At 41.8% G+C, this 21,115-nt stretch overlaps 2 protein-coding genes across 2 annotated transcripts; one reads left to right on the top strand and one right to left on the bottom strand.

Annotated features, from left to right (window-relative positions):
* Window positions 1-1,099: 1,099 nt before the first annotated feature.
* LOC306967487 (vang-like protein 1) lies at window positions 1,100-14,607 on the bottom strand. Its single transcript, XM_079562548.1, has 9 exons — window positions 14,544-14,607; window positions 9,278-9,481; window positions 8,681-8,852; window positions 5,487-5,915; window positions 5,226-5,401; window positions 4,418-4,551; window positions 3,134-3,284; window positions 2,797-3,031; window positions 1,100-2,719 (listed from the first exon to the last, which is right to left on the bottom strand). Exons 2-9 carry the CDS (start codon window positions 9,337-9,339, stop codon window positions 2,459-2,461), a joined length of 1,620 nt encoding a protein of 539 aa, XP_079418674.1. The 5' UTR covers window positions 9,340-9,481; window positions 14,544-14,607; the 3' UTR covers window positions 1,100-2,458.
* Window positions 14,608-19,020: 4,413 nt separating this feature from the next.
* On the top strand, window positions 19,021-20,566 carry LOC306967922 (NAD(P)H dehydrogenase [quinone] 1-like; the record flags this gene model as incomplete). Its single annotated transcript, XM_079563124.1, has 5 exons — window positions 19,021-19,428; window positions 19,505-19,635; window positions 19,697-19,810; window positions 20,099-20,200; window positions 20,270-20,566. Exons 1-5 carry the CDS (start codon window positions 19,389-19,391, stop codon window positions 20,564-20,566), a joined length of 684 nt encoding a protein of 227 aa, XP_079419250.1. The 5' UTR covers window positions 19,021-19,388.
* Window positions 20,567-21,115: the final 549 nt, after the last annotated feature.

Below are 21,115 nucleotides of genomic sequence, written 5' to 3' on the forward strand. Positions count from 1 at the left end.
ATGAATAAAGTGAAATTAAGATCTACCTGACTTTCCAGTTTTCATTAGAGACAAGTATAGATGGCAGTAGCTCTCTACATTCAGCTGGACTCATTAAAGCTCTACAAATGGATGCTTTTGTATATTTACGTTCAGTTCAGTTTTATTGTTGATTCTACCACATAGAATGGCAAATATACAGTACGTTACTCTCTTACTGGCCTGGATAGACTGAGGAGGCTGGTCATAGAATCATCCTCTGAAATAACACAGAAAGGCCAGTTGAACAGACCCAGTCCAGAGCATTGTTGTTGAGCCAAAATACAGTCTTACACAGTCCACAGAGGAAAGCCTTGTCCAGCTGCATATCCAAAGACCAAACTGAAAGGCAAGACACTGGGGAATCATGTCAAGGACTGTTACTTTATCTTTTGTTGAAAACCAATGCATTCTTAGATTCTTAATGTATTCCAAAAGTACGATTAAATACAAAAGATTTATATCCTACATAATGGTAAATCTGATTGGAAATGTTCTATCTAAATGCTAATTCATCCTCTCCCTACTAACTCCTCTACTATCTTTTAATGCGATCATAAGCTAAGGATCAATACGTCATAACTACTTTTAGAATTTGTCATTACAGACATTACTGGCCTTAACAAAACCCTATTTTGTAGATGACAATTTCTGGTTCACACAGACTCAAATAGAGCAAAAATTACATGAAAATGTAGTATTTTTTATGAAAACCTACGTTGTTTTTATAGCAAGTGTATGTAGTACACTTTGTACATTGTAAATTTCATGAATATCTCTTAGTGTCTCATCCAATCAGAAGCAGCATTAGCACCCAGAGCCTCCAACAAACATTTACTTACGTTTACTCCATCAACACGTCCTCAAGCGGATCCACTTTAGCTTTATGTGATGAAAAAAATAGAAAAAAATTAAAATTATCCTACACCATTCACAGCCGAGCGACTAATCGATTAATCGTAAAAATAGTCGATAGATTAATCGATTACAAAATAATCGTTAGTTGCAGCCCTAGATGACACAAAGACGTGGGCTCCATTTCAATAAACATGTGTACTGTGAGATAAGCAGCTCAAGTAGCTCAGTACAAATTTTTATTGTTACAAATGTGACTTTGACACAATAACATTATATTGTATAAAATAACACATAGACAGGGCATTCGTGTGTTTTTTTCCTTTGTCCATCATGCATTCAGTCACTCCCGCACTCAGCAGAGGTTTCATGTGTAAACAGTTGTGTGAGGCCAATGCGTTCACCAAAATGCAGTCACTGTAGAAAACAAGTCCCCATTGCACACTTGAAAATTCGTATCTAGTGGACTGAACTAAAGGGCTATTTTATTTTGTCCCAACAAGTTTCGCTAGGTGGCAGCAGAGTGACGATGAGATTTGTAGTGACAACATGGCAATACTGTTGGCACACACCCTTCTATCTCTGCATTGCATTTGTAATGTAGTGCCTCAGACAAACAGCTTGACTGCCAATAAAATAGACAGTATTGTGAACAAGATTGGATTAATAATACGCTTAATTGTTTACTTTAGAGATGTGCTTGAATGCTGAATATGGTCATGTATTTCATATTTGCATTAGTCAAAACGAAATGAAACAGGGCCATTCGCTTTAAAACACAGACTAATCCAGACTGATAAATAGGCGCTACATATTAGCTACTTCTGTGATTATTCTCACTTTTGGCAAACCAGGACCAGTGTGCACATCCTTCTGTATTAAATTCAACCTGTCTATTGGCTGTTTTTGTGTATGGCAGTCAGTGCACGGACCACTGTCTGACACTACAAAACATTCAGATATTTACATACCAGTTAGCTTCACCAATAGGCTACGTTTCAGACATACACAGAAGAAAATATTCAAGCAAATGTCAGAAATAAAAAACATGGATACAATATTGGATACTTAGGTATAAATACTGTACAAGTATTTGCAAAAAAGTGTTAAATACAGGCATAAGGGACCATTTTGCAGCAATGGTTTCAGTTTGCAACAAGGCTTTTGTAAAATGCCCCGGTCACCATGGTAACACCTAAAAGAGAAGACAGGCTGATACAGATTCCAGTGTTCACTACTTACTGTCCCTCTCCCGGGCAAAGTAGACCTAACGCTGCCTGCATCCTGATTCGCCCATTGGTCTCTGTTAAAAACCCAGCAGGCACTCACTGGCACATGTAAATAACAGCAGGAGACAGTGTCTGTAGTGCATAGGAATACCTGAACAGTCATCTCTGATACCAAAGCTCAGAGCAGAGAAACTTGTGCCATGGGCCTCCAGTGTATGTCCATTTGTTTTGTGTCTCCAAGGACAGATACAAACACATATTTATGTGGAAAAAGTACAAAAAACAGTACAAAACTTATTTTCATGGTGAAAAATGTTTTAAGTAATCCAGCAGTGAGGACAAAGTCTGTATGTGTGCTAAACTGATGTTTCAGACTGAAGCAGCAGCAGGAACTTGTGAGACTTGGGCTCGACATACTCCTCTGTGAGGCGGATGTACGGGATGCCTTTGACAGTGACAGCTAAGCTAAAGTCCAGACACTTGAGCAGGAACTCTGTGCCCTGCTTTAGGCCTGTAGTGACAGAGGCTTCACTCACAAGAGTCCACTGGTCGGCCATCCAGCGCTCAGGGCCATACTGCAGAGTGGGCCCTGGGACCAGGTACGCCTCAAGGAAAGCCTGCACACAGATATATAAATATATATATAAAAACATAATCATCTGCTTGACATAATCATACAGAACAGCCTTCTGACCTTTGGACTCATGTTATTGACCAAGCAAAAGGCAAGGTGTTTCTGAATGCTCTCCATGCTGTGGCAGTGCTGCCTCCTGGTGGTGCGGAGGTACTTCTGCAGGGCACGGGCCATAGAGGGGAACACAGCCAGAGCTGCTTCCCGGACGTCCATAATGTCAGATGGGGTTGCCTGTTCGTCCTCTTTCTTCATGCGACGAACATGTGTAAAAGCCTCCTCCACGGCCACAACAAGCCTGTCAACATGAAATGGTGATCAGCGCTCAGTCTCTGATGGGTCACTGACCCACCGCTCTGATTAAATTACCTGAGAGAAGATGAGATTTGTTTGCTCTCACCTGGCTCTGCGCTTGCGTACTCTCCTCTCGTAGTCGGCCTCCTCATAGTACAGCTCATTATGGGCACTGTCTTTGCGTTTGGAGGCAGCTGGGCCCATTGGCCGTGTCTGATTGCCATTACCAGGCTGCGCCCCCGCTGCGTTCCCCGGAGCTGTGCCAGAAGGACAGGACAAAGGCAAATTGGTCATATTGGCTCGATGTGGAGAGAGGGGTCCCCTGACCTCACCACACCATGATTAATGACCTATGTCTCAATTAGTGGAGTGGTGCAAGGTAGATGAGAGGAGTGACTCACAGTTATTAGCACACTTTACCCTGTCCTATCCTTTCAGAGCTACTTGAATTTATTAATTTGGGATATTTTGAGCCAGAAACATGAGTAACTGTGTGATCGTTTTATGATTTGAAAATTCTGGTCTATGTTCATCAACTTTAGCACAGAGAGCATGCACCCCTGCAGGTTATAAAAGATTCATGGTCACATCTGCATATTTGTGCATTCAGCACAGGTAAGGTGGGCTAAAGTACAAAAGTCAAATGTTTAACAGAAAATGAAAAGCCCAACGGAAATATTTACAGTCATGTTACAAGCAGAGCCCCCATTAACACTGGGGGCTCTGCTTGTATTTGGTACAGGCATGAGCACTGAATGTCATGTGTAAATACACTGAGTATAAAAGGTGGGGGTTGAAGGGAGAAAAAAAGGAAAAGCTACAGACGGCTCTGCAGGAGGAAGGAGAGATGTGGCAGAATGTGAGAAACGAGCGCTACTCTGATGAATTATTTAAGGATTGAAATTCCACAGCCCCTCTGAGGCCTTTGCGCCGCACTTTGATAGTGAAGGGGGGCTGGGTGAGTGAGGTGCTATAAGGACATGATATCATGGCCTGTATCCCTGTTAACAGCACATCATGTCTGCCTGCTCTGTGGAGTGGTCTGGTGACTGGTGTGAGCTGCATTTTAAATACATTATGGTGCCCAATATGTGTAACAGAAAGAGTGAGTAGAGGCAGTACTTCACATGCCAAGCTAAGATTAGTGTATGTGCACATCAGTGGTTTCAGGATACTACTCATTATAATGGGTGGTGCATGAAGTTACTTGGACCATGCAATTTGCAAAGAATTGTGTCTGTACTTACAGTCAAATAGATATGTTCTACATTTGTTTGCAAAAACTGTGTAAAATACACATTTAAATAATAAGCAAAAAGAAAAGGGACATAGAATAATATATTTAAATCAGTTAAGTTAAGTGGTGCAAGATTTACAAAAAAGGACTGACCATCCACGTTGTAGACCTTGAGTCCAGCCAAGTGCTTGGCAGAACGCTGCTTGGAAGCGGTGAGGAGGGCTGGGTTATGAACAGGGAAGTCTCGGTAGTAATATTCCAAAATAGACAGCGCTGCTCTCTGAATACTGAAAAATATCAGAATTATTGACAGTTCTTTAAAGAGACTGTCTACAGGTCATGGAACATATAAAAGACGTTATCAAATGTATTTATTTGTTTGGTTTATTTGATAGGGACTGATTAGAAAACATAGCTAAACTGTGACATAAGTCTGATGTATGCGTCATAGTGCTTACAGCAGAAGCTAATGTGCAGCACTTAATGTAACTAAGAAATTGCTCTAGAATGAACTGGTAGACACTCCAAGCGCTTAACTTATAAGAAACGCCTCTCCAAATAATATTTAGTTTCAGTCTTAGCACTCCTTGATGTGACAGTGCAACTACATAACACATAAGGTAAATAAGGTTCACGTAAACACTTCATATCGTTGTCACAATCAAAGTTTGATCAAAACAAAGTGATGCTGAGCGAGCGATTGGGTCTGTGCCCAACTCTGCACAGTTCCTATGGTGTCTATAAACAAGGGCTGCAATGAACCAGACAGGAAGACAGATGAGTAACTCAATTATTACCCTTGCCTTTCTTCTCAGAAGACATGAGCCTGCAATTACTCTTGCTTCAGCATGGCACCGCAATGACCCTTTACTGGGAACTCACATCCTGAATTCTGAATAAATGGGCCTTGTGTGATAACATACTATCAACACTACAAGTACTGTGCATTAAATGATGATACCTGAGTTGTCCGATGTTGTAATGACGCGTCTCTCCGTCAGTCGAGCGCATTACGCACACACTGTAGCAGGGCTGGAGGTCCCGCAGCTCCAGTAAAACCACAGCCAGATAATGGACGAACAGCTGAGAATCCACAAGAGACACCGCAAACTGGACAATACCATGATAGTCCTCATCCTGGGGGAACAAATCAGTCATGACAACACATGAGCAAATCACGTTGATTCTAAAATGTAAAGTAAATCGACTTGCTTCCTCTCACCTGAGCATCAAGAATGCGAACCCCGTAGAAGAGCCAGTAGGACATGGTGAGCAGCAGAGTGAGTGTGGTGAGAAAGCCACGGTACACGTCCACACGGGGCAGACTGGCCCGGCCCGGCCGCAGGAACAGAGCCCAGAGAGCCATCAGAAGAATGAGCAGCTTGAACGAGATGGAGAGGAAAAGGCCCTCACAGGCTGATCCACAGGCCTGGAGTCGGTCCGGCCATAACACAGCAGGCAGCAGCACAAACACTAAAGGCGAGGCTGCCACCACTAAGCCCACAACCAGACCCAGAGCCACAGGCAGGTACCGCCGCACATTCTGAGTACGATCCTGGATCTCCTTCCCCAAACCCACTACCTCCTCCTGGGACACACTCAGCTCAGACGTCCCTGTCACTGCTGTCGTGGTTTCACCCCAGTTATCATCCTGAAACAACAGGCAAACAACTCAAAGTTACACTTTTCAATCATTTATACACAGAACAAAATATAAACAGAACATGTTTATTTTCACGGGCAGCAAAAAATTAATCACATTACAAACAAAATTATAAATAGTGGTCTCCTCAGAAATAAATAGAGGACTTGAGTTTCTAGGGATTTATTGATGGTGTCCTTGAACGCCTGGGAGTTTTTCTCATTACGTCAAACCGTCAAAGTCCTTTCAAAGTGACGGAGAATGACAAGCTGCACCAAACAATAGTCCAGACCGTAGGAAGCTCCTTTCATACATACAAAGTGAATTGCTACTGCAGACGCTCAGGCCCGTCGTTGCATATTAGAGTCATTTGTATTCCTGCCAGTCGACAGGACCATTTTAGACAGGATTCTTTCAACAGAGGCATTAATGACATCTGCTTCTGTGGGACTCTTTTTTCCCCTCTTTGTGGCTGACATTAATTCTTGTCATTAGGCCTTTATTGTACCCAGGAGCTTTTTAGTATTTTGCATGTACTCTTGCATACATTTAATAAGGATGAAATGTGTTTGCTCAAAACACTGCCTTTGTTAGTAGAGAAAACTACAGTTCATGTAATAAGTGACCTACATTTTCATATGAGGAGCAAAAAGCCAAAACAAATAAAGATATTGTGAACTGACCCCTCTGCAGAACAGCCTCTCTGGAGGACTCTGTAGTAATTAAGTTAAGTAAAATAATCTGTTGGTTGGTATTTTTTCTACAGCCAAAATTATCCGATCCGTACAATCTGGATTTTGTTGTGTAATATATACTGAGATAAATAAGGAATAGGTAAATAGATAAATAGAACCCATAAGTCAGCATTTTCTAAGTCCATGAACCATCACTGAACACTCAAACTGCTTTTCTCACGGCACCACCCGTTTTCTTAGCAAGTTATTAGCTAAAAATAGTGGCTTGTACTTTTATTTATCATGTGTAGTTCCGACTGCTGTCAGCAAACGGTGCTCCAAGTAACCTACAACACTTCCAAAAGAGCAGTTTATTTTATTATTTATAAATGTCCAATTTACAATACAAATCAATTAAGGTGAAGGCAGTGAACAAGTATCTGTAAATTACTGCTACCTTCAGTTTCACAGAAGAAAGCTGACTTGCTGACTGAAGTCTGGTCTCGGCCTCCCCTAGTCTCTGCCCTATATACAGCAATGGGTACTCATTCATCTTCCATTTTTCTAACCACACCTCGTAGTAGCCAATATCCAGCCTTTTCTCATGTTTCATTTTTGTTATTTCATTCACGATTTCAGTATTCTCCATTTTTGACTGACGCTGGCAATATCATACAGGAGAATGTAAATAAAATGGCACGTGGGTCCCCTTTTTTTCAAGATAGACTCATTGCCTGTTTAAACCAGCTGGTAATTATTTGTTAAGTATCCCTGATTTTAATGAAGGCACAGATAGTAAAGCAGACCGGAGCTGCTGTTTACTTGGCAGTGTTCTTTTCTGGCAACGGATTCATGATAGAAAAGAGAATAATAATCTTGTTGGGTGCTTGTTGTATCATTAACACAGTCTTTAGCACACATAAGGCTGCCAAGTACAAAACATGCTGCTTAGTGGAAGTAATAATCTTTGTGTGTCAGACAATTTGAACGTTTTCTCCAAAGTACGCACAATTTGGGGGATTTTTTTTAGGGGGATGAAAGCAGTGAATACATCATCTATGAAACAAACAGTCTTTGGTGCTGCAAACATCTAAAGGAAACTGAAGCTGCTGCCTTCTGGCACAGAGACTAACAAAGCAGCATGGCCGCTCTCCGTGACAGAACTGGCGCTCTTCCTCTGACTCACATTCGCACAGGGACACAGGGCTGTCACCCAACACTCCCGCCTTATGTCATCGGCATTCGTGTAAACATAGAGGATTATTCATATCAGCTTTCCTCATAGTGTCGTTTGGAGGGATGCAACGGCTAATCTCGGTTTGTGAAAATGCCTCTGCGTTGTGAGCGTTAGAGCTGCTCCCAAAGGTCCTGGCTGGGTTTGGTTTGGCTCTGGAGGTGGTGGTAAATGTCGGTGCTTCAGTACCACACCATTTGGTATAACTGGGCTGGGGGAGGGGGCACGCTTTTACAATGCTAGATTACCTTACACTGGCCACAATGAACACCATGAGCTGACAATCACATGACAGCAAGGAATGTTGTGGTCGTGCCAAAAGGGAATGTCGGGAAAAGGAACAAAATGGGTCAAGCTTTAAAGAAACCGCTAAAAGCTTTTACATCCATATGCCATTAAACTCAATGTGATCAGACCATGACTTGGACCAAAGCGACACATGAATGCTTTCCAAATCCACACAGCAGTACAGTCCTTAGGATGAAACTATGAATGGAAAATGACTTATTATAATTAAATTGACTATTATTTCATTATACGTGTGTAAAAGGTTTATTTGTCTGTTACGTGTCTGAACAAATAGAGTCTGTAATGTAGGAGCATCACACATGTGCCCTGTACTAACCCTCCAGTCCTCTGGGAGGGTGTCTAATCCTCCAGCCAATCTCATCTCTCGTCATTACAGTTCTTCTGTGCCAGGCGGTCAGTGGGCAGCCAGCTGTGAGAGTGACTTTATAAGGTCATAGCCCAGAGTCGACGAATGAATTCGGTCTTGTGATTATTCAGAGGAATGTACGTAATTACTGCAGAATTACACAACCACAGCCTTAACTCTTTGTTGACATGCACGATATGGTTGTTTGTACCTGTGCTTCCTCTCCCTGGTCTGCAACGGGAGCAGGCTCTCCGGGCAGGGGCTCCCCGTTGTGCACTGGGGATTCTTGTGACGGGGAGTCGGGGGGATTGATGACAACAGACCGTTCTGAGCGGCTGCTGTCCTTACTGCTGCTGGCCTTGTGTCGCTCACGACTTCGATCTCTGCAAAAAGTGGGAATACGACATTGAGTTGAATCTACATAGCCTTGTTCTACTCTGACAAGCAGTATTTTATTCTGGGGGGAACAATAACATCAATAACATCTGATCAGTATTTCATGTGCTTCTTTTTTTTCTTCATCATAACAGAAAGCTTAATTTTGTGTCTAGAAGCAAAAGAATAACTAGCATATTTGGGAAAACAGATCGATAGAGCTGTGGACTTTCTCGTTTGCAGTGAATCAGAAAAATGTGTTTGAACCGCTGAACTGTGTCGGATGTATCTGTTTCCTGTTCTAACACTTACGTTTAGCCTCTTGTGCGATTTGGTTTATACTACTCCGAACAGCAGAAACCACTAAAATATTACTTGAGGATGAAAATAAGGTTTGGATAGTCAACAAGGACAGGAAGGAAGTACTACTCACGTATGACGATTGGACCTGCCCGAGCGGCTGGAGTAGCCCGAGTGAGTGGACTCAGTGTCCATGGTTTAGAGTGGCCAGCGTAGAGGTAAAAAAAAAGGTGAGGTTTGCTCCAAAACTCAGGAGGTACGATGGGTTAGTCAAGACAGACTTGAGGAAGCCACAGCAACTGAGATCCACCACCGAAAGTTTGGGAGCCACATGGACCTAAAATATGGACAGACAGAAGGAGTGAGGGAATAGTTTACTTTAGAATCACAGGGTTCAAACCAGTGTTAATTTTGAAAACATATTTTATTTTAGTCTTAGTCTTAGTCTTTTGACTAAAATGTCATTTAATTTTAGTCAAGATTTAGTCAAAAAAACCTTTTCAATTTTAGTCTAGTTTTAGTCGACTAAAATTGCATGTCAATTTAGTCGACTAAAATTAAGACTAATTTAGTCGACTTATATTTATAATATTCATTATAATCATATTTAATCATGGTCCTCGACTTCATGGAGCTGCTTCCACATGAATAAAGCTCAGACCTGTTCATTTGGCAGTGAATTTACATGATATGAGGCTTTTTCAGACTGTCAAAAGAAGTTTGGATGATTTTAGTCTCTCCTTTTTTATTTTTATTTAGTCTTATTTTAGACTAAAATATCTGGACATTTTAGTCATAGTTTTAGTCTCATGAGAAACTTTTAATTTTGTTTTAGTCCAATTTTAGTCGTCAAAAATAACACTTTGACTAAAATTAAGACTAAATATTTTAGTCGACGAAATTAATACTGGTTCAAACGGAAAACACACATTTAGACACTGTTTTCACTTGTGAGCGTAGAGTTTTGGCTCTTTGTATTAATACCACAGGAGTGGGCTTTAAAAGCACAACACAGATGTGACAATATCAATAATTAGTGCAAGGTTATCCATCATCCTTTCAGAAATCGCAGCACTTTTCCGCGATAATAGCCCACTGTCTGCAGCCCACTACAGTATCTATCCATCTTCATCAGCCTCTTTTGATGTTGTGCCCTGAAACAGACATCCCTGGGCTCTAATGCATGTGCCTCATGTACGGGTGTAAGTGCTTCCCCATGCATGACCGTCCATTCAGGCCCTAATCTACTCTGTGCCTGTCTCCCAGCTGTTGTCCTGACAACCACCTGCCTATCACAGTCTACGGGAGAGTCTCATTTAACTAACAGGGTTATTCTTCACATATCAGTGACAAGATGTAAATGCATTTCTGTCCAATAAAAACGTAGATATTAAAAGAATACATTTCAGATAAAATGTATTGTATGGCAAGATAATTAAATGTAGTTTCAATAATGACTGGACCAAGATTCTCATTATTTCTAAAATACTGACTTAATATACTGTATATTCTAAAGGGGTACATGACATTGGAGGAATATCTAATTGCATTAGATTAGATTATGCATTTCAGAATATGTTGAGGTCTAAACTACTGGGTTAGTGGGTCAAACACTTACATTCCAATAGAGGTTAAAAAAATTGCAAATGTTATGTGCGAACATCCAGTATTAAAGAAATAAACACAGCCTTTGTGATTGGCTAATTGCTTTTATGACTTATTTTGCCCAAACTTACATGACACAATTAATTTTCGCATAATTTTTGAATTATGTGAACATATTTCTACTGTTTCCAACACTAATTGATAAGATATACATTTCTCGTTGTCTATTGTAATCATGACCCACTCTAAATAATGCATACTAACATGGACTGACATGCGCTTCACATCCCACCATCACCATAACACCACGGACGGAGCATTAGGGTTTCACAATTTTGTATCTAAGGGTTATTTTTATCACTGGTATTGCGATTATACTTGTAATTTATGTTTTAAAATCTGTATTCAGTTCACACACATTAACTATGTGCAGGAGCATTAACGCGTGACCAAAATATGAAGTGCTGTTGTAGAGGTCTAAATTTCAAGGTTAGCCGGTTTTATCCAAGGGATCCATAATGCAATGTAGTAATTACAATTTCTATTCAGCCCTACAGTGGATATAATTTTTTGAAAACCGGGCCTTATGACAGAAGACAGTCATTTCTCATCCCCACACCATCACTGCTGCGTCCACTGTTACCGTGGCAACAGCTGAGGCAGGGGGCCCCATCAGGCAGCAATAATCAATCACCCCCGCGAAGGGTAAATGTGTGTTATATGCCTCTTTATAGGAAAGAGGGCACAGCGAGCAGACAATACTTTTCAGCTAAAATGGCTAAATGCAAAAGCCTGCGTTTGAATAAAAGCTGTTAACCCCCTGAGAGCTGATCTCCGGCGCGTGGCGTCAGAATGTGGGTTACAATCATATACTGAAGACGCACTGATCCACAAGAAGAGCATGAAGAGCCATAGTGAACCAGGCCATGTGGAAAATCTGCACCACGGGGTAAAAAAAACTATCAATTACAAACCCGAGGACAGTTATGAATAAGGCATGCAGGGTAAGAGCTGGAGTCTGTGCCGGACTGTTGCCTCCTTTAGTCAGAAAAATTCAGCCGCACCCTTTGATGGGACAGAGAGGGGAGCACTGTAGGAGCGAGGGTGCGTCACTGAGAAGAGTTCTGGTTGGCTGCACCGCGAGGGGAATCAGGAGAGCACAAAGTGACACTAATGTAAAACAAACACTGATTAGCGTGTTTGTTTAGCGCATTCAGCCGGACGCACAGCGGGAGCTACTGTACAAGTGGGAGACTCCGGGGTGAAGGCCCTGTGGCGGCCGGCATTATATGAGTTGCATTCGGGACATTCTTGAATTTATGTCATGATTTCAGAGTGAAGTAAAGGAACAACATGACTCAAAGGATGATTCCAGAAAAATCTAGTGGGTCCTCAAACTTTTAATTTAGTCCAATTTAGGTTTAGATTAGACCCTTTTTGATCCAGATCCCAATGTGATTTTGATCCACTGCCTGGAAGAAAGGTTAAATATTTCATGAATTTTATTTTTGCTGTGAAAACTTTAAGACACACTGCTATATTGACACAGGGAATTACACAGAAGTTTAAATGAAACTTTACATCACACTTTATGTCAGTTTTTGTTTCATGTGTGTATGCTGATTGATATTATGACAGTTAAACGGCAAGTTTTCCCTACTGGCCTGTTCTCCACCTCAATATTAAACAGTTTAGTTTAGTTCTTAATGTTGTGATGTCTTGTCAATGCAATCTATTCTTATGGGACAAAATGAACACAGGTGCTTGCTGAAAAGGAGGTTGAGATGCACTGTATTAAATGATGTTAAAAGGACTGTTAATCAGAATGCTAATCAGAACGTATTACAAATGTTTCTGTATGACAAAATTTACAACCCCATATCTTCATCATTTCTACAACAAACATTTTTTAAATATTTTTCAGACACTGAGCAGCACTAGCCTGTTAGAACTGGTCAAACACTGGGTTCAAAAGGCAGACAGAGCCATACGTTGATCACATGCCGGGGCCTGGTCCTCAGGACATCTGGCTCCCACACCATTAGGCCTGTGTCTTCCTCTGCCTGTACTGGACATGCCCTGGATATATTAAGTGATAATCTCTCCGATAAAGCAGCTGGCGTTTCTTCTTTTATATGTTTTTTAGTGAAGACCGTAATGTATATTGCGCTATATGATGCAGAGAATTAGTGAAAGCTGAACCAGTTAAAATACCGCAGTAATTAAAAAGAGCAGAAAGAGAAAGACAATCCACTAAGCTTATAGTAAAACCTCTGTTAATTCAAATAGTGAAAGTCTTTGTGCTGGGGATATTTATAGTGATAGCCATCTCCAATCCCTCCCTGGACTGCAGATAACCCAAAGGAACAGCTGCTGATTAACATATTATTGTACCACTGTCCCACTCAAATCACACAAGCCCTAAGACTACAAACATTCCACACACAGTGCCCTTGGACACAGATTTTGTAACGTTTTAAAGCTATGCAGTCAATTTTTAGCATTTGCATTTTAGACCAAAATTAGTACAACCATATTTTGCTGCATCATGCTTTTAGCACTCCACTGCTGTATTACACAACCTCTTTTTACATTTTACGTATAAGTAATAATTAAAATGTATGACCTTTGGGAGACAGTGGAGGGTCTTTGACACGCCCACCTGGCTGCCCTCTCACTCACACTCCTGCACTTTAACACAAGCGGCAGTAAAAAGAGAAAGTTAAGACCTGACACACAGCTCAGGAATGCAAACTTAGCCCCGTCTCGTCCTCTCAAGTGGAACAAAATAAAAGTACATGTGGTGTGAGGTAGCCTATATTTCAAAAGAGAAGATACATGTGCCAACTACAAAGGCAGGAAATAATCAGGTAATTTTAATGTGATGATTGTATGTGGAATCATGGAGTGATAAAGCGGATCAGATTCACCCATTCATTTTGACAAACCGACAAAAGATGCTGACTTGATACAGTAGGTTATCATAGACCTGGAGCACGTGGCTCAGTGGGCCTCTTTACAATTGCAAGGTAAAATCAGTGCCTTGGCATAGGTCTCTGTTGTGTATTACTATTGTATCATTTATCAATTCATTTCTGGACATTGCAACACAAACCATAGCCGGTAAGAACCCTCACCAAGTATATGAAAATGCTATAATCCTCCAGGTAGTACTGCCTTTAGCTTTCTCTGCCCAAATCTATCAATGCTCTTAAATAATATAGTACTCCACAGAGACCTGTGTATTCAGACTATGGCCTTTTCCATTCATTCACATAACGCACCCACCTCCTTCCAGCTGTGTGTGCACTGCATACTCTATCCTCCAGACAGCTGGCCTGGTGATGATGGCTCTACGCACCGCCACACCACCAGAAAAGGGCAGCTTAAGCCTGTGTTTTATAGGACTGGGTCTGCGAAACGGAGAGTAGTGGATGCTATCTGCGGCGCAGCTGCGGTCTCTGTTACAATGGGTCGGCTTTCATCCTGAGGCTATGTGATCACTGGCTTACAGCAGGACATTATTTTATTAAAATAATAGCGGCTACATTTTAAAACGTATACATGCCAATGATAAAACTATAAACGTATTAAGGTCAAGGTGAAATAAACTAGAAATAGAACTGTGTAGCCGGCCGGCTCCCGCAGAGAGGTTTTCCTCCATGGCAGCAATGAACTTCATTAATTCTTATGGGTGTTGTACCCCAGGTTCGGGGCAGTCAGGGTACAACCCGGAGAAAAACAAATGAAAAAAAAAAATGTTCTCAATTGGTAAAGGAAATGTATCCGCTTACCGTATTTCTGCTTCAGATGAGCCCCATCGTTTCTGCTGTTCCGGCGTGTACAGGGGAGTATGTGCGCCGTGCTGCCGCGGTGAAGGGCGTCTCTTCTCCGGCAGCAGAGAGGAAGAGAGGAAGCTCCTTCAGACGAGCCTGGCCATTGTGGCGAAGACCACAGAGGGAGGCAGCGCCGATGTTCGCTCACAAGTGCACTTACAGTGGGTTTTTTTTTTTTCTTTCCGCAATGGCCCGCTAGAGGTCGCGGTTTACTACGTCAAACATGACATTTTGCAAACTAATTAATCCAGGGTGTGACATAATCCAGTTTGAATTTAATGCATAGGCTTGTTCACACCGTTAGAATTTGCCACCTGTCACTGAATTACAATTTTGGAACATTTCTCTAAGCAATACTTTGATTTACGCATAGCCATAATGATCTTTTAAACTGTGCTTTCATACTTTATTTCTTCTTCCGAGTTTCTGTTTTATGATACTCTGAGCACTAACAGATTTTCTCCAGTGTGAGATCCATTAGCCAAAGTTAGGCTGTTTAATTTTGAACAGTGGCTGCCTCTGTACACAAATGTATTAGCCTATCATGTAGGCCCTATCACCATAAAATGTTCGCGCGTGACACAGTGGCAAATCTCACTTAGGTACAATTGGTTTTAAGGAAGAACTAAGAATTATCTCCCAATTCTGCCCCGCCTTCTCAGATTTTGAGCGTACACCACCAAGTGCAGTGTGGCGCACAAAGGCCTGTCACTCTTGCTGCAGGAGTGGACATGAACAATACCACTGGCCCCTGGAGCCACATTACGCACAGAGGCGCACATAAAGAGAGCAGAGAGTGACTAATGGAGAGAAGAAGTGAAGAGCCGAGCGATCCACATCCTGAGCTCATAAAACACACAACCTCTGGCCATGAGCAAATGCGAGGCAGGAAGAAACCCCCAGAGCTGCAGCATAATGGACACTGCAATCCTGAGATACTGTCCGAAATAAACGATCAGATTTTGCATCTTTGAATCATAAATAAATAAATAAAAATAAATAATACTGTAGGCCTATATGCAATACAGTCAAATAAACAATGAATTAAAAAAACACAACATTTTTGCTCAAATAGAGTAGCTACAGACGGCCACATATAGGCCCAATGGTTAATAAATTGTTCATCTTGTCTAACATGGCTTTGTTGTCAGGGTCGTGTATTCCATCTTTAAAAGGCCATATTTGTCCAACACGTGGCTGAGGTGTGAGGTGTAAACGAATGTCGAGTCTGTGCATCTCTATCTTGGACAGCGTCTTTACTGGCGGCAGAACGGGGAGCAGCCTGCTGAGCTCAGCAAAGGCCATGTTGAAAGCGACCAGGCGAGCGCGTGTGCAGAGCGGTATCCGGGGGTGGTGCGCCTCTTCCGTCTCCGTTCCTCTCAGTTTAGACATGCGAGGTCCAATGGAGACTCTGAGGTTGTTCCGGTCCAGAGTATGGTCCGGTCTGAAGTTAGCATCATCCTGCCCGGTTAAATAGGTTCATAGGTTGTTCATTTTACTCTTAGTTTTGAGGGGCACATGTCCAAATATGTCTGGCACTGGCAGTCTTAACGGTGAATGCTATCGACTAAATGTAGCCTAATTATAAATGAAGCAATGCACACTTCAATTTGAGCTTTATTTCTCTGTCACAAGTAAAAAATAAAGGGTGCGGCTGTGCTGGCCTCTAGTGGTGGACAGAGACTCTCACTACCACTGGCGCTGTCCGACGTGCTGAACACAACATGTTATTGTTACCTTTATAATAACAATGGCTTATAATAAAATATCAGTATTCTAAAAATAATTTGTTATTAATTAATTATCTTCATTTCTTATCAGCACAACTTAAAATAGCTCAAGACAAACGCTATTAATCAGGCTAAGCCTTCTGCACACATCTGACCCTGTACACTTCGCTAAGGTGATTCAGATAAATGAAAAGGTAAGAATCGAATAGATAAAACAGGAATAAAACATTTTCATAAAAGAAGTTCGTTGCGATAAAAGCAGGCCTATAGTTGATGAGCCTTCTTGCAGACTGCAGCTGCCTGAAAGCAGGAGGAAGAGACAGGTTTCCTGCCAAAGTTGATGCATTTCTTTAGTTTTGTTCACGTTTATGTTTAGAGAGGCAGTTTCACACCACTCAACAAAATCTGATACAGGACCATGCTCACAGTCTTTCTGACTTAAAGGAACAATACAGAGTTTAAACACGTTAGAATTACGTATTTTCCTCCCCCCACATGTTCCAGCAATGTCCTAATGTGTAGAATGAGCCCAGACCTGTTCACCACAACTGCCTCTAAAAGCCTGCACTGTCACTTAAAAAGTTTTACTTCCGGTCCAAATTGCCGTCATGCACGAGCTTAATATAGAAGCTGCAGCTACACATGTGACCTGAGGTAGCAGTAGTGAGTATAAAGTGGCAAACTTGCATTTAGCCCTTTTAAAAGAGAAACAATGACAGAGTCCACAAACTTAACAACATGGTGACCTGGATAGCTGCTCTGACAGTCGTTGGTACACAGGACAAATACAAGTGGCGACAGGACACATCCCTGCGGAGATCCGGTTGATGATAAAAGAATATCTGATTGGACCCCATAAACCCTGCTGAAGCTGCTCTGTTAAGAAGTCCATCAGCCAACTGATCAGGCCTGGATCAATGCTGAAGTTATGTTTTAGCTAAATGAGAGAAGAGGAGAAAGGCACACCAAAAGTGGTAACCGGGGTGCAGATGTTGAAGAAAATCATTAAAAAAACAACAACAAAAACAACAGCATCGCACACTGATTGCCGATGTAAAAAAAAAAAAAAAAAATCAAGATTATGTTTCGGCATTGCCTTCTTCAGATCATTTCTTTTTTTTTTGGAACCACAGTGCATATCGTTTATCAGCTAAAACATGAGGCCTAATACAAAAGCGAAAGAGAAATCAACAAAAAGCAAACAGAGATCGTTCCATTCAAAATGTTTAAAAAAAAGAGTTTAAGAGTGTTCCTGGCATCATCCACACCTCGACCTGGTTTGTAAGCAAACTAAAGGGTCCAACCTGTCCTGCACAGAGTCCATTAAAGCAGTCTTTACCAGTTTTTTTTAATGATTTCATCACAAGGGGAGTGAGCGCTAAAGGTCAAAAGTCGTTCAATATCTTGGGGCTTTCATTTTTGGGATTGGAATAATTATAGAGTCCTTCAAGTGCAGCTGCTGTGATAGTTGAAAGATGTATGTGAAGACGTCCGTCAGCTGCACAGCACAGTTTTTAAGAAGTCTCCAATATGATCAGGACCAGGGCTTTTCCGCTTTTTTTTCAGATTGAAAGACTTTTGTGACAGAACATTTGTCGATGTGAACACTAGGGGGAGTACCAGCAGTATCATCATTAAATTCATTTGAAAGTTGCAAGTCACTTTCCCCATGAAGTGAAGCTTCTCTCTTCTTTGTTGGCATGGCCATCATATTTTTCAGGCCTTCTCATGCAGGGCATGAATTAACTGCAATCGATTCGCTTTCAACTTCATCTCTGCAAGCAAACTTTGCAAGTTTAGGTTATCTCTTAACTTGCTTTAATAGCTCCCTTTATTGTTGCGTGTCTCGCTGATTAAAATAAATATTCCTCTGATTAATCAATTTCTCAACAGATTTTGAGACCCACGGTTTATTATTAGTATAGATTAAATGGGATTTCTTGGGGACAGTCATGTTTTCACAAAAAGTATCTAATGTTAATGTTAATTCATTTAAATCCATGCAGGCATTCTTGAAAACATCCCAGTCAGAATCAGCAAAACATTCTTGTAGATCCTGCACTGATTCATCTGACCAGACCGGAACCAAAGTTTGCTCAGGCTTGTTCTTCTTCAAAACAGTTTTGAATGTTGGAACAAGGTAAACAACACTGTGGTCGGACGCACCAATAGGAGCTCTCGGGAGTGATTTATATGCTCCTTTGACTGTCCCAAAACAAAGATCAAGATACTTGTAATGCCGAGTCGGCCAAGTGACATATTGAAAGAAGTGGCCAATCGCTTTCCTGGGTTTACAGTGATTAAAGGCTCCCAATAAAAGAATTGGTGCATCCGGCACTCGTGCTTGAAGACTCTGCACTGTTTTGGTCAGAGTTTGTGTTGCGATGTCAGCGTCAGCCTGGAGTGTATATAAACCACAGTCACAAATATTTAAGGAAATTCCCTCAGCAACTAGAATGGCCGTAGAGACACCGCTAAACAGTGACAGTCAAGTTACACTGACAGTGACACTGTCTTTCTCCAAGCAAACAGGGAAAGCTTTGCCTGGAAAGACGGAAGACAATTGTTTATCCTGTGATTAAAATACATAACAGCATGCAGCTGGCCTCCTGAATATAACATATATACATGTACAATATTGGCTTTAAAGCTGAATCGCATTCAAGATGGAGAAATGTCTTCCAGATATGAGCCCTCCAGTCAGCAGAGGTCCTCTTTTGTGCAAACTGATTGACTTGTGTGATTGACAGCACCTGTGTGAGTGGGCCTGAGCCAATTGGACGGCAGTATAAGAACAATGGAAGTTTGGCTCAGAATTAGCTGCTTCTTGGAGTTGTTGCTGCTGCTGTCTTTGAAATGGGTGAGCTTATGTTTGGATGATGTCGATATTACGTTATGCCTATACTGTCCTGTTTGATCTCTTTAACATTTGTGTTTTTGACTTGCAGAGAAGAAAGTGCTGATTGTGTATGCCCACCAGAGCGCTGGCTCATTCAGCGCAGCTGCCAAAGAAGCTGCTGTGGAGGTTTTGAAGTCCAAAGACTGTTCTGTGAAAGTATCCGACTTGTATGCCATGAAGTTCAAAGCGACTGCTACAGCTGAAGACATCACTGGTGCGTTGAGACTCTCCCACAGGCTTAGAAAGTAGATTTCTTGGACTTGTGTGAAAAATGCATGTCACGTTTGCAGGTGAGGTGAAGAATCCTGAGCACTTCCGATATGCAGAGGAGACCAAACTGGCATGGGATGAAGGCAGGCTGAGTGCAGATATCACAGAAGAACAGCGCAAACTCCAAGGAGCAGATCTTGTCATATTTCAGGTAATGCACGGAGACAAGTTTAAGCACCACCTATTTGGACTGATAAACTTCTGCATTTCAGTTTCCCATGTACTGGTTCACTGTCCCTGCCATCCTGAAAGGCTGGTTTGACCGGGTGCTCACCCTGGGGTTTGCCTACACAAAGGAGAAGCGCTACAGCAATGGGATCTTCAAGGTAAACACGCCACGAGAGGAAAGATAACTGGATAAACCTTACCATTTAAATGGGTTGTACTAAAACTACAAAACATTGGGATAATGAAATATGAACAGAACACTGTTTCTTGGCTTTGTATGAGCTTCATAAACCATGATGCTAGGATCCAACAGATTCAACTAAAATGTGTGACACATTATAGAACTTTTCAACAATTGAGTTTGGGGCAGTGCCTATAATGTGCAAAATATTAAAACCTACCATTGTAGACAAGATGTCAAGCTAACTTTTGTGTTCTACTTCCAGGGAACCAAAGCCCTTCTGTCCTTCACAACAGGGTCACAAGAGACCATGTTCAGTCCGACCGGCATCAATGGAGACATGAATGTTACACTGTGGCCTTTACAGGTTGTAAAGTCTGTCTGACCACTGACTAAACTCCGCACTTCAGAATTCATTTTGACTTTTATTTTCTAGAACGGGATCCTGCACTACTGTGGCTTCCAGGTGTTGGCGCCTCAGATTTTCTGGGCCCCAGCGGATGCCCCTCCAGAGGGTCGCAGTGCTATGCTGGCGGCCTGGAACACCCGACTGCAGGGTCTGCTGGATGAGAAGCCCCTCTTCTATGCCCCCATGGACTGCTTCGACTGTGAGAAGAGCTTCCAGCTCAAGCCTGAATCTGTAGAGAAATGTGCTAAAGAGTTTGGTCCGACAGCAGGCACCCATTGTGGGAAACCACTGCCGCCTAACAACCAGATGAAGGCTGGAGTGTGAATGTATTAATGCAGAATTTTTAATAAATTATCGCAATTGTACATGGATTTTCTTTTAACACTCTGGACTTGCACCTCATTTACACATGTGGGTCTTCAGAATCAGACATATCCTTAGATTGTACATTTCTGGCTCAATTGACTGATGTGACCATGTTCGTCCTTGGTTTCCAAATGGTGCACTTAAATCCAAGTCCATGCTTTCCTTTTGAAGGTTGTTTCTCAATCATACTGTCACTTTTTAGATGTCTTGTATGATTCCCTTCAGCCAATCCATTGAGAAAGTCTCGTCCTGCCTTCTGTGAGGCCCGCCTGCACAGCTGAGTGCAACACCTCCAGTCTGCGCGCAAAGCATTGAGCACCAGTCTGTTAAGTAAAATAGAGATGGCCTACAATATTTACTGTGCATCAGATTGCTGCACCATTCCATGTGATAAAACATGAATTGAGTGGTTCCTTAACGACTTAACAGCCACCTTAGGGTTAACAATTATTTACATCCAAATCTCAAAGCATATAGATGGGAGATCTTACAGCCTATATGCCAGTG

This window comes from Gobius niger, assembly GCF_951799975.1.
Source record: "Gobius niger genome assembly, chromosome: 9".
Taxonomy (NCBI): domain Eukaryota; kingdom Metazoa; phylum Chordata; class Actinopteri; order Gobiiformes; family Gobiidae; genus Gobius; species Gobius niger.